The sequence below is a fragment of the Meleagris gallopavo genome, chromosome 13, assembly GCF_905368555.1.
Source record: "Meleagris gallopavo chromosome 13, MGAL_WU_HG_1.1, whole genome shotgun sequence".
Classification (NCBI taxonomy): Eukaryota; Metazoa; Chordata; class Aves; order Galliformes; family Phasianidae; genus Meleagris; species Meleagris gallopavo.
The window spans coordinates 4,736,638-4,749,969 of NC_139416.1; the positions used below are offsets into that span (position 1 = coordinate 4,736,638).

The window sequence follows — 13,332 nt, forward strand, 5'->3', positions numbered from 1 at the left end:
ACTTATTTAAAAAACCTAATGTGGTTTGCCTGATGAATCTCATTTTACTCTTTAGCATAAAATACCAGTTTTATAAAAATTCTTGTTTGTTCCACTGAGATGCTCAGAGAAAAATCTGGGTAGCTGTATGCCTAATTTTATGTTCCTTAAATATGTGTCCAATTACCCTTGTTTTGCCAATGAATAGTGGTATATGAGCTGTAATGCTTTTCAGATTAGAGCTGCATCACAATTAGGTTGACTTAAAGATAGAAATGTCCAGAGTTCTAATAAAGGACTTCAATTAAAATCAGTAGCAAAGTTCCCATTAAATTTGTATGTTCAAAATTATATTGTGTCCAGAACAACTTCATAACTAATAACAATTAATTTCAGTCTTTGTACTTCTGTATATTATGTTTTCATGGTGTAAACTTTCATTCTGCTTATTTCTTGCTGTGGCTTTTGACTCATCAGGGTTGCAAAAGTACTCAAGGAGTGGCTCATATTTAATCTTTTGGGATTTTTCTGAAGTTTTAATGTTTTTGTTGTTGTTGTTGTTTTAGGAATTCAAACTCCGTGGCTATTTAGTGACTGATTTGTATCCCCAGCTGTCAAGATTTATTTAATGAAGCCAACCATGTCATACTTCTTTCTTAAAACATCAGTTCCTTGATTCATGTGTATTTGTTTTGGTGCTTTCAGAACCCAACAATTTTTAATCTCTGGTAGCTACAGAGGGTGGTTTGGAAACCCAATCACGTTTTGATCACAGGTGGTTAATCCTTTGATTCACAGTTACTGTAATATCTGGCCTAGGTTTGGTCTTTGAAAATATGTAGTTTGCAGAAGTGGTGCAATGATGCGGTTTTTAAACTCTAGGCAGGAGCTGATTTGGTCTTCCTTAGCGCATGCACTGGGGAAAGATAGAGGGTATGAGTTATCTTGGCATTACATATACACACCCATCCTACAAAAGAGCATTAAGCCTACATGTTGGGCTTTGGGTTGAGTAGTCATGGCTAAGAGAAGAGCATCAATGAACTATTTTAGAAACAATCAGTTTTCTTGACATTCTTTATACGAGGTGTTAGTAAGCAAACGCCCAGCCTCCTAACAGCATTCTTCTCAGTGCTTGTGGAGTTCAGCAGGGCCACTGCAAGGGCCCTTGTAGCAGAAGAGTAGTGAACTGAACTGTCATACTTTCCATGCAATAATTTGCATGAAGAATGAAAGCCGTGTTTCACAGCAAGTTCAGAAGAGGTTTTGTTTGTTTGCAGTCCGTTCTGTAAAATCAACATATGTGTATGGATGGTTTCCATTGATCTGCTGTGGCAATAAGATATGACACTCGGGCTTAATGTTTCTTGAACCTTAAGATGGAGTTTGTTGAGTTCCTAGAATCAAAGGAAACAAGTAGTGTCTGCTTTGCCTCTGCTTTGATTGACATTGCAGATGCTGCATGAAAGGCCACAACTATTTTTGTAAAAAAAAAAACAACACACTGGTGTTGACAAAGGAAGCTGGAAAGTTCCTATTCCTTTGTGGTTACAGAACTGAGTGCTCTGAGATATTTAGATGCTAAAAGTTCATGCCAAACCTTGCTCGTGGCTATGGCTAACTCATTTGTAAAGCATCACAAAGCCAGCATGAAACAAAAAGAGAGCTGAACTAGGTGCTGCACCTCAGTCTTGCTCTGACCCAGGGAAATACAGGAGGTGGTGGTGGGACCGCACAGGGCTGTACCTGGCCAGACACAACTGCCAGATCTGACCCTTTAATTTGAATGCCTGCTGTCAAGTGGAGGGATGCTCTGTCATGTTTATGAGGGGTCTGGGCAAGTGATCCGTCGGAAACTAAAGGAGAAAAGCATTGATTGTAACAAGAGTCATTTTGCAGAAAACATCTTTCCCAAATTATTTTACTAAAATAGACAAGAACCCCTTGTTCTATTTAGAATGATTTATAACTGTTCCCCACTGATCACAAAGCATTTCTAAATTAAAAGCCATTAATTATAGCCTTATATAGATACAAAGATATGCAAGAAGTGCTTTGTAATTCCAGCTCTGCACTTCAGGTGAGAGCTTTTTAAATTACTTGGACCATTGGAGCCACCTGCTTGACTAAACGCTGAGGGCCCTGTGTTTCTGTACTCATCAGTGCATTGCAGTGTTAACATTGTTACTGATTTTTCTCATTTCTCCAGGGCAAATACTAATTAATGGATACAATTCACAGCTGATTAGCTGTAGTTTCTTCAGTAATTACATTCGCAGACTAACTGTTCAGAAGAGGATTTCTAACCCAGTTCTTATTTCACTCTAAGCTTAATTTGTTTTTTGAATTGTTTAGGTCCTTAAGATAATAACCATTTTATTTTCTTTTGTTGTTATAGGTACCATTAGATAATAAGGAATGTTAATCTTAGAAATACTCACTGATAATTGTTGTGTGCCTTAAATGGATTTCTAATTCAGAGAGAAAAAAATAAATTTCAGTGTTTTTTTTTTAATCCATATTAACAAAAGCTTAAATGTGTCAGGTTCTGACATCAGTGCCTGAGCCATGTATCACAGAGTCCTAAATATTGCATCCTTATAAGGGCCACAGGGCCACGCAGCGGCAACTTCTAGCTTTGACAGTCCTCATTATATCATTTACTGTCTCAGTCTTAATAAAATGGATGCATTATTTTTATAAATAATGCTTGGCATTCCAACCGGCAGTAGCTGTGATGTGAGGAATGCATGTTGGTCAAAATAATGTAGAGTTGTATTACTCAAGATAAAATTCAGCTTCATTCTCATTGGAGGCCCTAGGACTCTAAGCTAATGGAAATAGGATTGGGTTTGTTCCCATTTATTTATCCAGTGTTGCAGTTATATAAGTCTTATATAAGTTTTATCTGTGCATTTAGGTACAGTTTGAAAAACTGATATGTATATTATTGTTGTTATTATTATTATTATTTTGCTGTCAAAACAACAGTTCTATTGGGACCATTTGAGGTTTTTTTTTTCATGCAAAACCTTCTTAGTTTGTCTCTAACTGACATGAAAAAAACCTATCTATCTTGTAGATCCTGGTGTTGAGCTGTAGTATTATGTCTTGGTGCCCCATATCCATGCATGCATCTTTCTGTGCCAAAACAGTAACTTGAATGTGCAATTTAATTTCATGTTATTTTTTTAAATTCCCTCCCCAGTGACATCTGAGATTTAAAAGTGGATAACATTGTTTGAGTTCCTGTGTAGCTAAGGAAAGCAGAGTTTAAATAGCTGTGAAGCAGCTTACATAATGTGTAAACATTTCTGTTTCTTAATGTGATACAAGTTGAAAGAGTCAGCACTTTAAGTAATATGAAGTAAGGAATATCTTATATCTCAATCTGTTTTGTTGACCAGAACTCAATAGTTTCACCAGGTCCATTAGGCTCCAGTTCTTTGTCTCCATCTCCCTTTTTCTGAGCACCTTTTTCATCCTCTGCATTTATAGTTTCCTCATTTTTTTTCTTTTTCTTGTTTTTTTGTTCATTTGACTTTTGGTTTTATCCTGAGAAATGAATTTGGATTTTCATGGGAGAGAAACACGCTTGGAAGAGTTGCTCTGTGGTCCCCCTCTGTTCCTGAATGCTGCAAGAGCTGCAGGGAGTCAGAACTGGAAGGATTTCCCCACTAACAAGTGCAGTAGTGAATTGAGCTGGAGTAAAGTTGTTACCTTTCAGGACAGGTTCTTCTGCTGTGGGGTCACAATGTGGCTTGCTACTTGGAAGGAAAAACAATCTCTGCAGGTTAATGGCTACCCTCTGTCATGCACCTGAAGAGCTTGTGCTGGTGGCTAGAATAGATTGTTGTTGTTTGGTTTTGGCTGGGGAAAGATGTGATTTTTGCTTTGTTTTGTTTTCTCTGGTAAGGTCTGGCAAGATAAAACAAAAGCCTGGTGGAAAGAGTTGCTTTGCAGAAGTCACAAACATGAGAATAAGCAGGTGCTGTGCGCTGACCCAGGGGCTGGGCATCGTGGTGGTGATGCTTTGCTTTCACTGGGACCTCTGCAATGTGTGCTGTGCCCAAGACTAGAAACTTGAAGATGTGAAAGCTTATGATTTAGTGTTTTGCATGGTAGCTGTGTGGCATGCATACTGTATATTCTTCAAAACAAATACCTGCCTGCCTTTTTGAAATGCCTTTTATGAGAATAAGGCATGCTCAGTGCCTATTAACCAAATGCTGGGAGTCTCCTCCTTTCTGTGCTCAGTCTATAGAAGAACAAGTACTTACGTTTACCCACAAATGTTCATACTTCAACATTGGGTTGAAATGGCTTGATGGCATCTGTTGAGTCCTTCCTGCTCACCCCCATGGGAGCTGCGCTGCATGAGTGAGGCACTCAGCACCTCTGCCTTGGGCACATCTCGGGGTATCAGCACAAAGCAGTTCCTCTGATGGGTGAAGTCTCCTGGCCTTCAAGGTTCTTTGAGAGTGGGAGCTCAACTGGAATGAGTGATGGACAAAGGAGGATTGTTTGGCTTTTTAGTTTTGTAGATAGAATGGTATTTTAAAAGCAACATTACAGATGCTCTTTCTTCCCTTTCTTACCTTCATCTCTTTTAATACAGCAGTTACTTCTAGCTACAGCTGTCTGCAAGATCAGGATCATCTGCAAAGTACAATTATGTTCACCAGGAGAAGCGTAGCAGTTTATTTATTTATTTATTTATTTATTTATTTATTTATTATGGGGGATAGTCCATTAGTAATGAGCTCTTGATTTCTAAAGGCATCTGTAGGTCTTTGGGGTGGCCTTGGTACACAGGAAGTCAAAGAAATGCGCTTGGAGATCTTTCGTGTACCGGTCTGGGGATGCAGAGAATGTAATAATCACAACACTGTCACATGGAATCTGATTCTGACTTCAGAGGACATCTGCAAAATTACATCTTATCTGTTTGTCTTTTGTTTTTGTATTTTAAAACTTTTTTCATGCTGGAAAATGAAAATGGTGGCATGCATTAAAATCCAAATATTTATTTTTCTTTCAGTTTGGAAACAATAACAACTACATGAATATGGCAGAGGCAAATAATGCATTTCTTGCTGCAAATGAGGTAGATGTTTTTCTTTTCTTTGTTTTATCTATGCTTACATTCTACTGTGCTTAGATAATTTAACAGACTGTGAATGGGTGAAGAGTGAAGGGCTGAATTTCAGTGTGTTTTATGGAGCACAAAATAAAGACTTTAATGAGAAAGAAAATAACCTGACAGCTCTCCATTACTAGTCAATTTAGCTGTCCATAAGGCTGTTACTTACATAGCATGTCAATAGAAACAAATCTGCTTTATAAATCATAAACAGAAGGAAACAAATAAACAAGCTTAGGAACAGGCAATCCTAGCTAATGCGTAATTTCTGCTATAGATACAAATGTTTTAATTTGGGTTCTTAATAGTCAGCTAAGTTAGAAGAACAAACATAACTTTGTTCCTGAAGGTTGCATGCTGCATGAGGGAACAGGGCTGGGAACAAACCTGGGCTGGGTGGGGGGGCTGCCTGGGCTGGGAGCTGAGAGGTGTGCTCAGTGGTTTTGGGTGGGAGATGGGAGGAAGGCATGGCAGCTATGGCCTCGTGCATTTGTTGTTACCGGGGGCCCCTTCAAGTCAGCTGATAGTCCATCAACATGCTAATATTGACCCCAGCTCCATACAGAAACACCTTTTGCTCATTGCTAAAAATCAACATCTTTTATTCCAAAGAGCGAAAGGATGGAAAGTGCAGGCGGCATTGCCTCGTAGTCTGTGTCACAATGTAAAGAACTCTGTTTTTATATAGCGTGTACTCCATAAATGATCTTCCAGACATAAGAAGAGGTTAAAACCTGGGCAGCTATGACTTCACAAGTTGTAAGTGATAATTCAGTTGCAGGTATTCTCAGAATATTAAAAAAAATAAAAGTGATCTCGGAGAAAATAAGTAGAAGAGTGTAACAATAAATACGAAGGTTGGAATTAAGAGTCTTATTTTATGAATCACTTATACAATGGTCACCATCTCTTTTTACCCAGCAAGACTGCTTAGATAAGGGAATATTGTTTGGCACTAGCTCCAGTGTTATTTGTGATAATGAACACAAACCCCATCTGTAATGACAACATGATGTTTCTTTCTGTAGAATTTCTTTCCTACATTTGAATCAAACATTGATGAAAGCTCTGCTGCCAGCAGCTGTTCAGAGACAATTTAATTCCAGCTGTGATAATTCACCGTGTCAGACATTGGCTGTTATATGTTGATACAACAGTTCTCCAGATTTGCATTTTTATCAAAAGGAACAAATGTTTTGAACATTTCAGTACAGATGGCATTTAAGCATGCACACAGTTTTTGTGTCTGTGTGTTTTTATAAATATTTGAAAAGTTAATAACTTAAAAAAGAAAAAAAAAATGATTGGTAAGATGAATCTCACAAATGTTAGATCTTTTGGGCATAACAGCACCTTTCTGAAATCCTGGATTGCATGCTATGCAGAGCCCTTCTGCGGTCTGCATGGCCAATTGATTTGAATTTAAGACTTCTTCACTAAGGGGCTTTCTTTCTTCTTAGAATACATCTATTTCATCTTCATTCTTAGGTCCTTGATATGTTTTTTAGAAGGGTACACATGCACTTGGAAAAGTTACACTGTGAGAATTAAATTTACAATTAAAAAATTGTTATGGCATTCATCAATTCACTTTCCCATTTATACTAAGCTGTGACTATTAAGATCAATGTTGTTTCTCTAAGTAAAATAGAGTATTATTGTCTGGCTGTGTTACATATTTACACAGATGTCCTAGATTTATTCTACTAGATGAAGAAAGAAGAGCCAATTCTTATAATTATTACTATCTCATAAATACAACGGGTAAAAGGAGGTTCAAATGCACTATGATACTGATTTCATCAAACCCTTTTGCTTGAACAAGGAATGAAAATATCATTAAGTGTTAACACTTGCATTAAAGCACAAGCCTAAATTTGCAATTACTGTATTACAATGGGTTTAATTATAGTGTTTTTACATTAGCACGACTGTAGATTTCTCGCTAGCATTTTGGGCATGAGCACTGCAAAGCTAGAAGCCCATTTTATTCCTTAATAATGCCTTAAGAGTGTAATCCTAGAGCACATTCAGGCTAAGAAGCTTCACATTTGCTTTATGTTTTCTGTCTCTATGTCATGATTACCACGACCCATTTTAAAGCACCTTAAATATTTATTGAAATAATATTTCAAGTGTTAATTACAGTGGTAATGAAAACAGCCAAATGCCACATATCAAGAATGAGTGTTTATCCGTATTGTTAATGTGATATGTTAGATTTCATTAAGCAGTAATGGGGTAGCAAATGAGTCACAAATTACAGTTGCATCTGTTACTAGACCACATTAGTGCCAAAATAACTGCAAATGCAGCCATAGGGTTATGTTCATTAGCCAACCACTTCTCGTGGCCAATCCATCCTTTGTGTTTGTGGACTAAGGGATCTACAGGGAGAAAAAATCACACCTTTTGTGATACAGCGGAGTCAAACATCCAGGCCCAGCCTTCACGTCCAGAATTAAGTTACAGCCTTGCGCTCGCATCTCAGCAGGCTGACGGTACTGCAGACCGCAGCAGTCTGGGACCTCATCATTTCTGGTGCGAGACCAATAATGACAGCTGACAGGTTCTATATGCAAGCAAAGGTTTTTCTTGTGTTTCGGTTTCCATCTTCTCTCAAGCGGTTATTAATTTATATCATCATTAACAGTTTGAAGGCTGACAATTTGCGGCAGTTAATGAGATCTTTCACTGAACATATCATTTTTAAATTAACTGGCATTAAGTCACTCTTTCAAACAATGTAAATAATACATAAAACAATTTCCCCCCCTCTCATCTAGAATCCTGAACTAATACAAACAAACAAGTCCCAGAGCAGCGTTGCATGTCCAGAACAAGACAGAGTGCCTATTTTAGGATTGCCAACTGCCCAGTTTGATCAAGACGGTCCTGATTTGGGTCCATTTAAAATGGCCTAATTTCAAGCACTGGATTTCTATTATTAAGTAGCAGTGGACCTGAAATAATATATGAAAGTTCATTTAACTCACAAGAAATTTGAATAAGCATAGCTCATTTGTTTGCCAAATAAATGTCAGCAATGTTGAAGCCAGATAGGGGCTCTGCTTGAATAAAGATCGTCTACAACGTACACATGCACATGTACGAACATGCACAGACACTGTAGATAACTGGCAGTAAATGTTTTGCTAAAGGCATCTTAACAGGTGTTTGGTTTGCAACAAACCTACTGTTTAAACAAAGCTGGCTGCCTTTACAAAGCTGCGGTATTCACCCGCGCTGTTTTGTACATTGCTCTCTTCAAAATTACAAAACTGGTGTGTGGAAGGATGCATTGCACTTATGGGATGGAGAAGAAATAAGGACCAGAATTGTTATATTTCATGTTTATGAAGAAGGTAAAAAGGAGACAAAAGATGTGGCATGGTCGGTTCTGAATTAATGTTGTGTGTGTGCTACAAAATTGTTGATATTTTATGAAGCATGAGAGCAATATAAGCTGTTTGTGCTATTTCTCTAACATATCAATAAAGTGGCAATTTGTTATACAGCCAAATCCAGTGTAGCTGATACTCAGACTAACAACAAAGACAGATGTTGCTAATTAAGCACGCATTAAAAAACTGTTAATACTGATACTCTATTAAAGCCATATGATAATTAGACTTAAATCCTTAATCAGAATGATCCACAAACCCCGTTAGTATATGAAACTTTTTTTTTTTTTCTTAATTATGTATAGAGTTTGCATTTGAGTACAAAACAAGACTTGAATGACTGGTCAAATGAGGCTGCTGAGAACAACGTGCTCTAATGTGGCTTGCCTTGTCCTGTCCTTTTTTAGCAGACTTTCCACACGCCGAGCCTGGGGGATGAGGAGTTTGAAATCCCACCTATCACACCCCCACCTGAGTCAGACCCTGCACTGGGGATGGCAGACATCCTGCTGCCCTTTCAGGGCCTTGGCGACCAGCTGACAGCGCAAGGAAATGAATTTACACCCCAGTTTCCCCCTCAGAGCTTGGATCTGCCCTCCATTACTATATCCCGAAATCTCATGGAGCAAGATGGCGTCATCCACAGCAATGGATTGCACATGGTAGGTTCAGTTCTGCATTTCAGTTGCAAAATCTTGTCTGTCAAAGCATAATAATATAGCTTTGTGTGTTGTGTATCAGTTTTAATTGACCTTTCTGAAGATATGTGTGATTTCTTGGTATTGTGGTTCAACCAAGCGTTTGCCGATGTTCTGCATTATGTGCAGCCGTATTCTGTATGAATGATGACACATGTTGTCAGTGTAGCACAGTGAACAATGATATGCTATTATTCAGTTCCCTGAGGCAGTTGGCAAATGTTTAAAGGTTTACTATTGGTGGATTCAGGAAGATAAACATGGTTGTTAATGTACAGCACAATGCTATACCATGTGTAAACAGATTTCTTATAAAAAAGCACTCAGGCTTTATAAACATAGAATTTTAATTTTGGGAACAGACTTGGAAGCATTGGATCCATTGGCATCATGTACCTCTCTGCTGTTACTTTTCAAGAATTTGTTATACAGTTGATAATTGGCATAATGTGTTGAAAGAGCATTGCTTTGGCCAGAAGGTACTACAGCATGAGTAGGAATTGCTTCTCTACATTTTGGGGTAGGACCCACACTTGACAGCCTGCAGGATATTCTAAAAGCACACTGTTGAGAGTAGCTTAGAAAGGGAGCCAGACACAGTATGCCACCAATAATATCTATGTATATTTCCCTATTTTCTATACTCCATGGGCTAAATAGTTATAAATGGAAATTTATTTTTTTACAACTTCTGTAGGGATGCATTGCCTGAATCACACTCAGAAATACAGAGCCATGAAAAGACTTTCTTCTGCCCAGTGCTCCTGTTGATCAAAAACTGTGGGCAGGCTGAGCTGATTTCTGTGTTCCTGGACTGTTCTGAAGCCCTCCAGAAAGGGGTGGAATGATCTTGCCAAGGGTAGGGCTGAGAGATGGGTCTGCTCGGCCAGTTCTGGTGTTCAGTTCTGGTCACTAGAAAAATAAAAAGTGAAGATGTATCAAGATTTCTCCAGAATCTATCCATACTCTAAAGCTGTGATCATGGAGGGAGGTTCCATTGGTACATTCCCCTTTTGGCTTTTGAGGGTCTCCCTGCCTGGGTTTCTTAAGCTTTGAGCAGTGACACTCTTACTCACTGGGATGAGACATAGCTGTGAGTCAGTTTATCATATTTAGCATTTTAAACTCAGTGGTTACAGTTAGAATGAGATTCTGTATTGGATATTAAAGCCAGGGTGAATGATTAGTTTGAACAGATATTTTACATCAACCATAGTTATTCAGATTAGCTGTTTCATAGACCTTTTCCTAAACCTGGTGAAGTGAAAATACAGATTTGCTGCTGGACTATAATAAGGGTCATTGTGTTGTCATGTTATAATTTCATGTAAATCTTTTTTTCTTTGTATTATTCTGATGAGTGACAATTAATTAGTTACAAATTCTCACAGCAAATTTATCTGGAATTCTTCAGGCTTCTAACTTCATTGCTAATTTTAATGTTTCCTTTGAGGTAATGAAGAGTAGCTAGCACTAATACAGAAAGGAGCTCAAGCTGCTCGCTATTTAGGAAATATAGAGTTGAGTCCAGTAAGTCTGCAGACATAAAGCAGGGACTGCCTGAAACAGGTCATGAAGGATATGGTGCACTTTTCAGATCTCTATGTGCATGGGATTTTGCATGCCCTGGACCTTCTGGGTGATTCGTTGAGTGCCAAAGACAGCAAAAAATAATAAAAGCTTAGAGTCAAGCATGTTACAACTGGAAACTGAAGCAATGGAGTGTATATAGACTGGATCCAAAGAAATTTGTTCAGGAATATGTAATAAATGTCGTAAGCTCCATCAGTCTTGTGTTACATGTCCCTTCAGTGTTATCAAGAGGTTTGCAACCTGACCTAGAGTGGTCTTTTTGTTTTGCATGCTTCCACTGAGTAAAGGTTTACATTGCCTCCAATGGTAAGGACTTGTTCCCACACTGGTCAAAGAGAAGACCTAGGGGAACTGCTGCCTTCATGTACCATAATCTGGTGATATTTTCTAGGGTGACTGCTATTTCAAATCTGTGTTCTGGGATCTGTGTGTAGTTTTGTCACAGAGAGCTGATGAAGAATTGTGGGATTTGATACAGAGGAGCAATGTGGGGAGGGTCGTGTGTCAGGCACTTCCTGACAACTGCTTGATTTGTGTGATACTGTGAGATGGAGCGACCCCCACCACCGTGTTGTAGTCAGTAATCTTTTTTCTCCGCTGCTCGTAAATGCTGGGTAACATCAGGAAATATAAAAACACTGACAGAGTCCTTGTGTAGTTTTCCTCTGAACTCACATAACGCTTCTCAGTACTCAGATTTTCCAGCCATTGATCTATATTTCAAAAATAGAAAATGAAAACTGTGTATCATATTAAATGTGAAAAATGTGCACTTTATTAAACTGGTAAATATTTATTAATAATATTAGAATTCATCTTTAAATTAGACATTTCATGAATTACCTTGCCTTGGAGCTATAAAAACTTTATTACAGCAATAAAAAAAAAATGTAAAGGAGGCATTCTGACTATGAAATTTCATTTCATGGTCAATTGAATTTACTATATCTGAAAGAACTAAAGATGGGGTTGTAAAATAATTATGATGTTCGTATACACTTGCAGAACAATGTTCTTATCCAGCGATACTAGGATAGTCTTATTTAAAGGCTGTATTAATAATGTATTGCTAATCACTAAAGCTTCTTTAGCTGAATACAAATTTGAATTATTTTAATGCGAACTGCACCGAGTTTATTGGTTATCTTGTGAAGCATTAGAGAGCTTTACTGTAAGCAATATTTAATTTAGATAAATGTAGTCCTACTCTGTTGAGAAGTCCGGTGGAAGAATTTCACCTTCAAGAAATGTCATGAGATTTTAAATCACAAATGTTGAAAAAATAAAATGGGCTCGGACAGAATTATGATTAATACTGTGTGTCTTCGGCTTTTTGCTATGTACTACCTGACATGTTCACCTATAAACTTGAATGCAGAATCACCAGAGGCATGGTTAAAAATAGGTTATGTCAAGGTTTTCCTATGTCTCCCTTAGGGTATGGAGTTGGCTAGCTACTTCATAATACTTCTGCAAGTATCTCACATATTTCCCACAGGAAAGCAGACTAAAGGAAAAAAAAACATAAAGAAATAATTCTCTTTATCATATTCTTTGTGCACTATTATATTGAAAGATTCATTCACAGTGCAAGACAGATATTTGTTCACAGAAAAAATGTGGCTTAGCAATTATTAAAAGCTTGCATTGATGAGTTACCGATGGCTCATATTATTAAGAACAAGGAAGTTCTGATACACAGGAGCTGATTTATACTAAGGAAAGAGTGACATTTTGTCATAATGCTGATTAACTTTATTATTATTGGCAGCAAACACAACACATTTATCTTAGTGGCATTTTTCTACATTTAAAAACAGAAAAAAAACAACAAAAAAGGGAGGTAAAATGAAGGCACTGCGGATTAAGTTTTGCATTTTAAAAGTATACAAATAAAATCCCTATACTCCAAAATAAATCACTGAAAAGTGCTGAAGTACATCTGACTCCAAAGAACACATGGATTTACGTGATGCAAATATTATCCCTATAAATACTTGAATAGAAAGTAGAAATCAAAAGCAATATCCTCATCAAAAATCAACCCCTGGTATTTTATATTAATGCTCTGTTTTCTCTTGAGCTGACCATGGGAAAAAAAAAAAACAACTTTAATCTGCAAACTGTGGCAATTCTATAAAACTACAACTTGTGCTCCTGAGGGTTCCTTTTTTTAACACCTCTCTATAATCTGCCCAGCCTGCTGAGTAGCATTGACATCAGTAGTACATCAATTTCAGAAAGTGGATTATTTTTACTAGACAGCTATTGTGACATATTGGGTCAGTCATAAATGAAAGATATTCATGCAAGCATGCAATACTTGTAATGAAGTCTCACTCTGACCTTCTGTATGATTGATTCTGTAATTTAGTTTTCTCAGGCAGTGCCTGAAATGAAATGAAATCATGTTGAACAAGTTTTGAATACCCACAGTGCACCAGGAGAAGAAAAATCTGCAGCCCCAGAGGCTTGAGAGAGAGCAGCTGAACGATTTATCTCCATGCTATTATAG

General features: G+C 37.6%; 1 protein-coding gene across 9 annotated transcripts in view; it reads left to right on the forward strand.

Moving 5' to 3' along the window:
* TOX3 (TOX high mobility group box family member 3) overlaps window positions 1-13,332 on the forward strand; it is a 228,022-nt gene that overhangs the window by 197,881 nt on the left and 16,809 nt on the right. For 6 of the 9 annotated variants that reach the window (XM_085235016.1, XM_085235018.1, XM_085235019.1 and 3 more), the window contains 2 exons: window positions 5,021-5,086; window positions 8,934-9,188. In XM_085235016.1, coding sequence (XP_085091142.1) covers window positions 5,042-5,086; window positions 8,934-9,188 — 300 coding nt within the window. In that variant the 5' untranslated portion in view covers window positions 5,021-5,041. The remainder of the gene's footprint in view (window positions 1-5,020; window positions 5,087-8,933; window positions 9,189-13,332) is intronic. The other 3 variants (XM_085235021.1, XM_085235022.1, XM_085235015.1) reach the window with 1 other exon arrangement.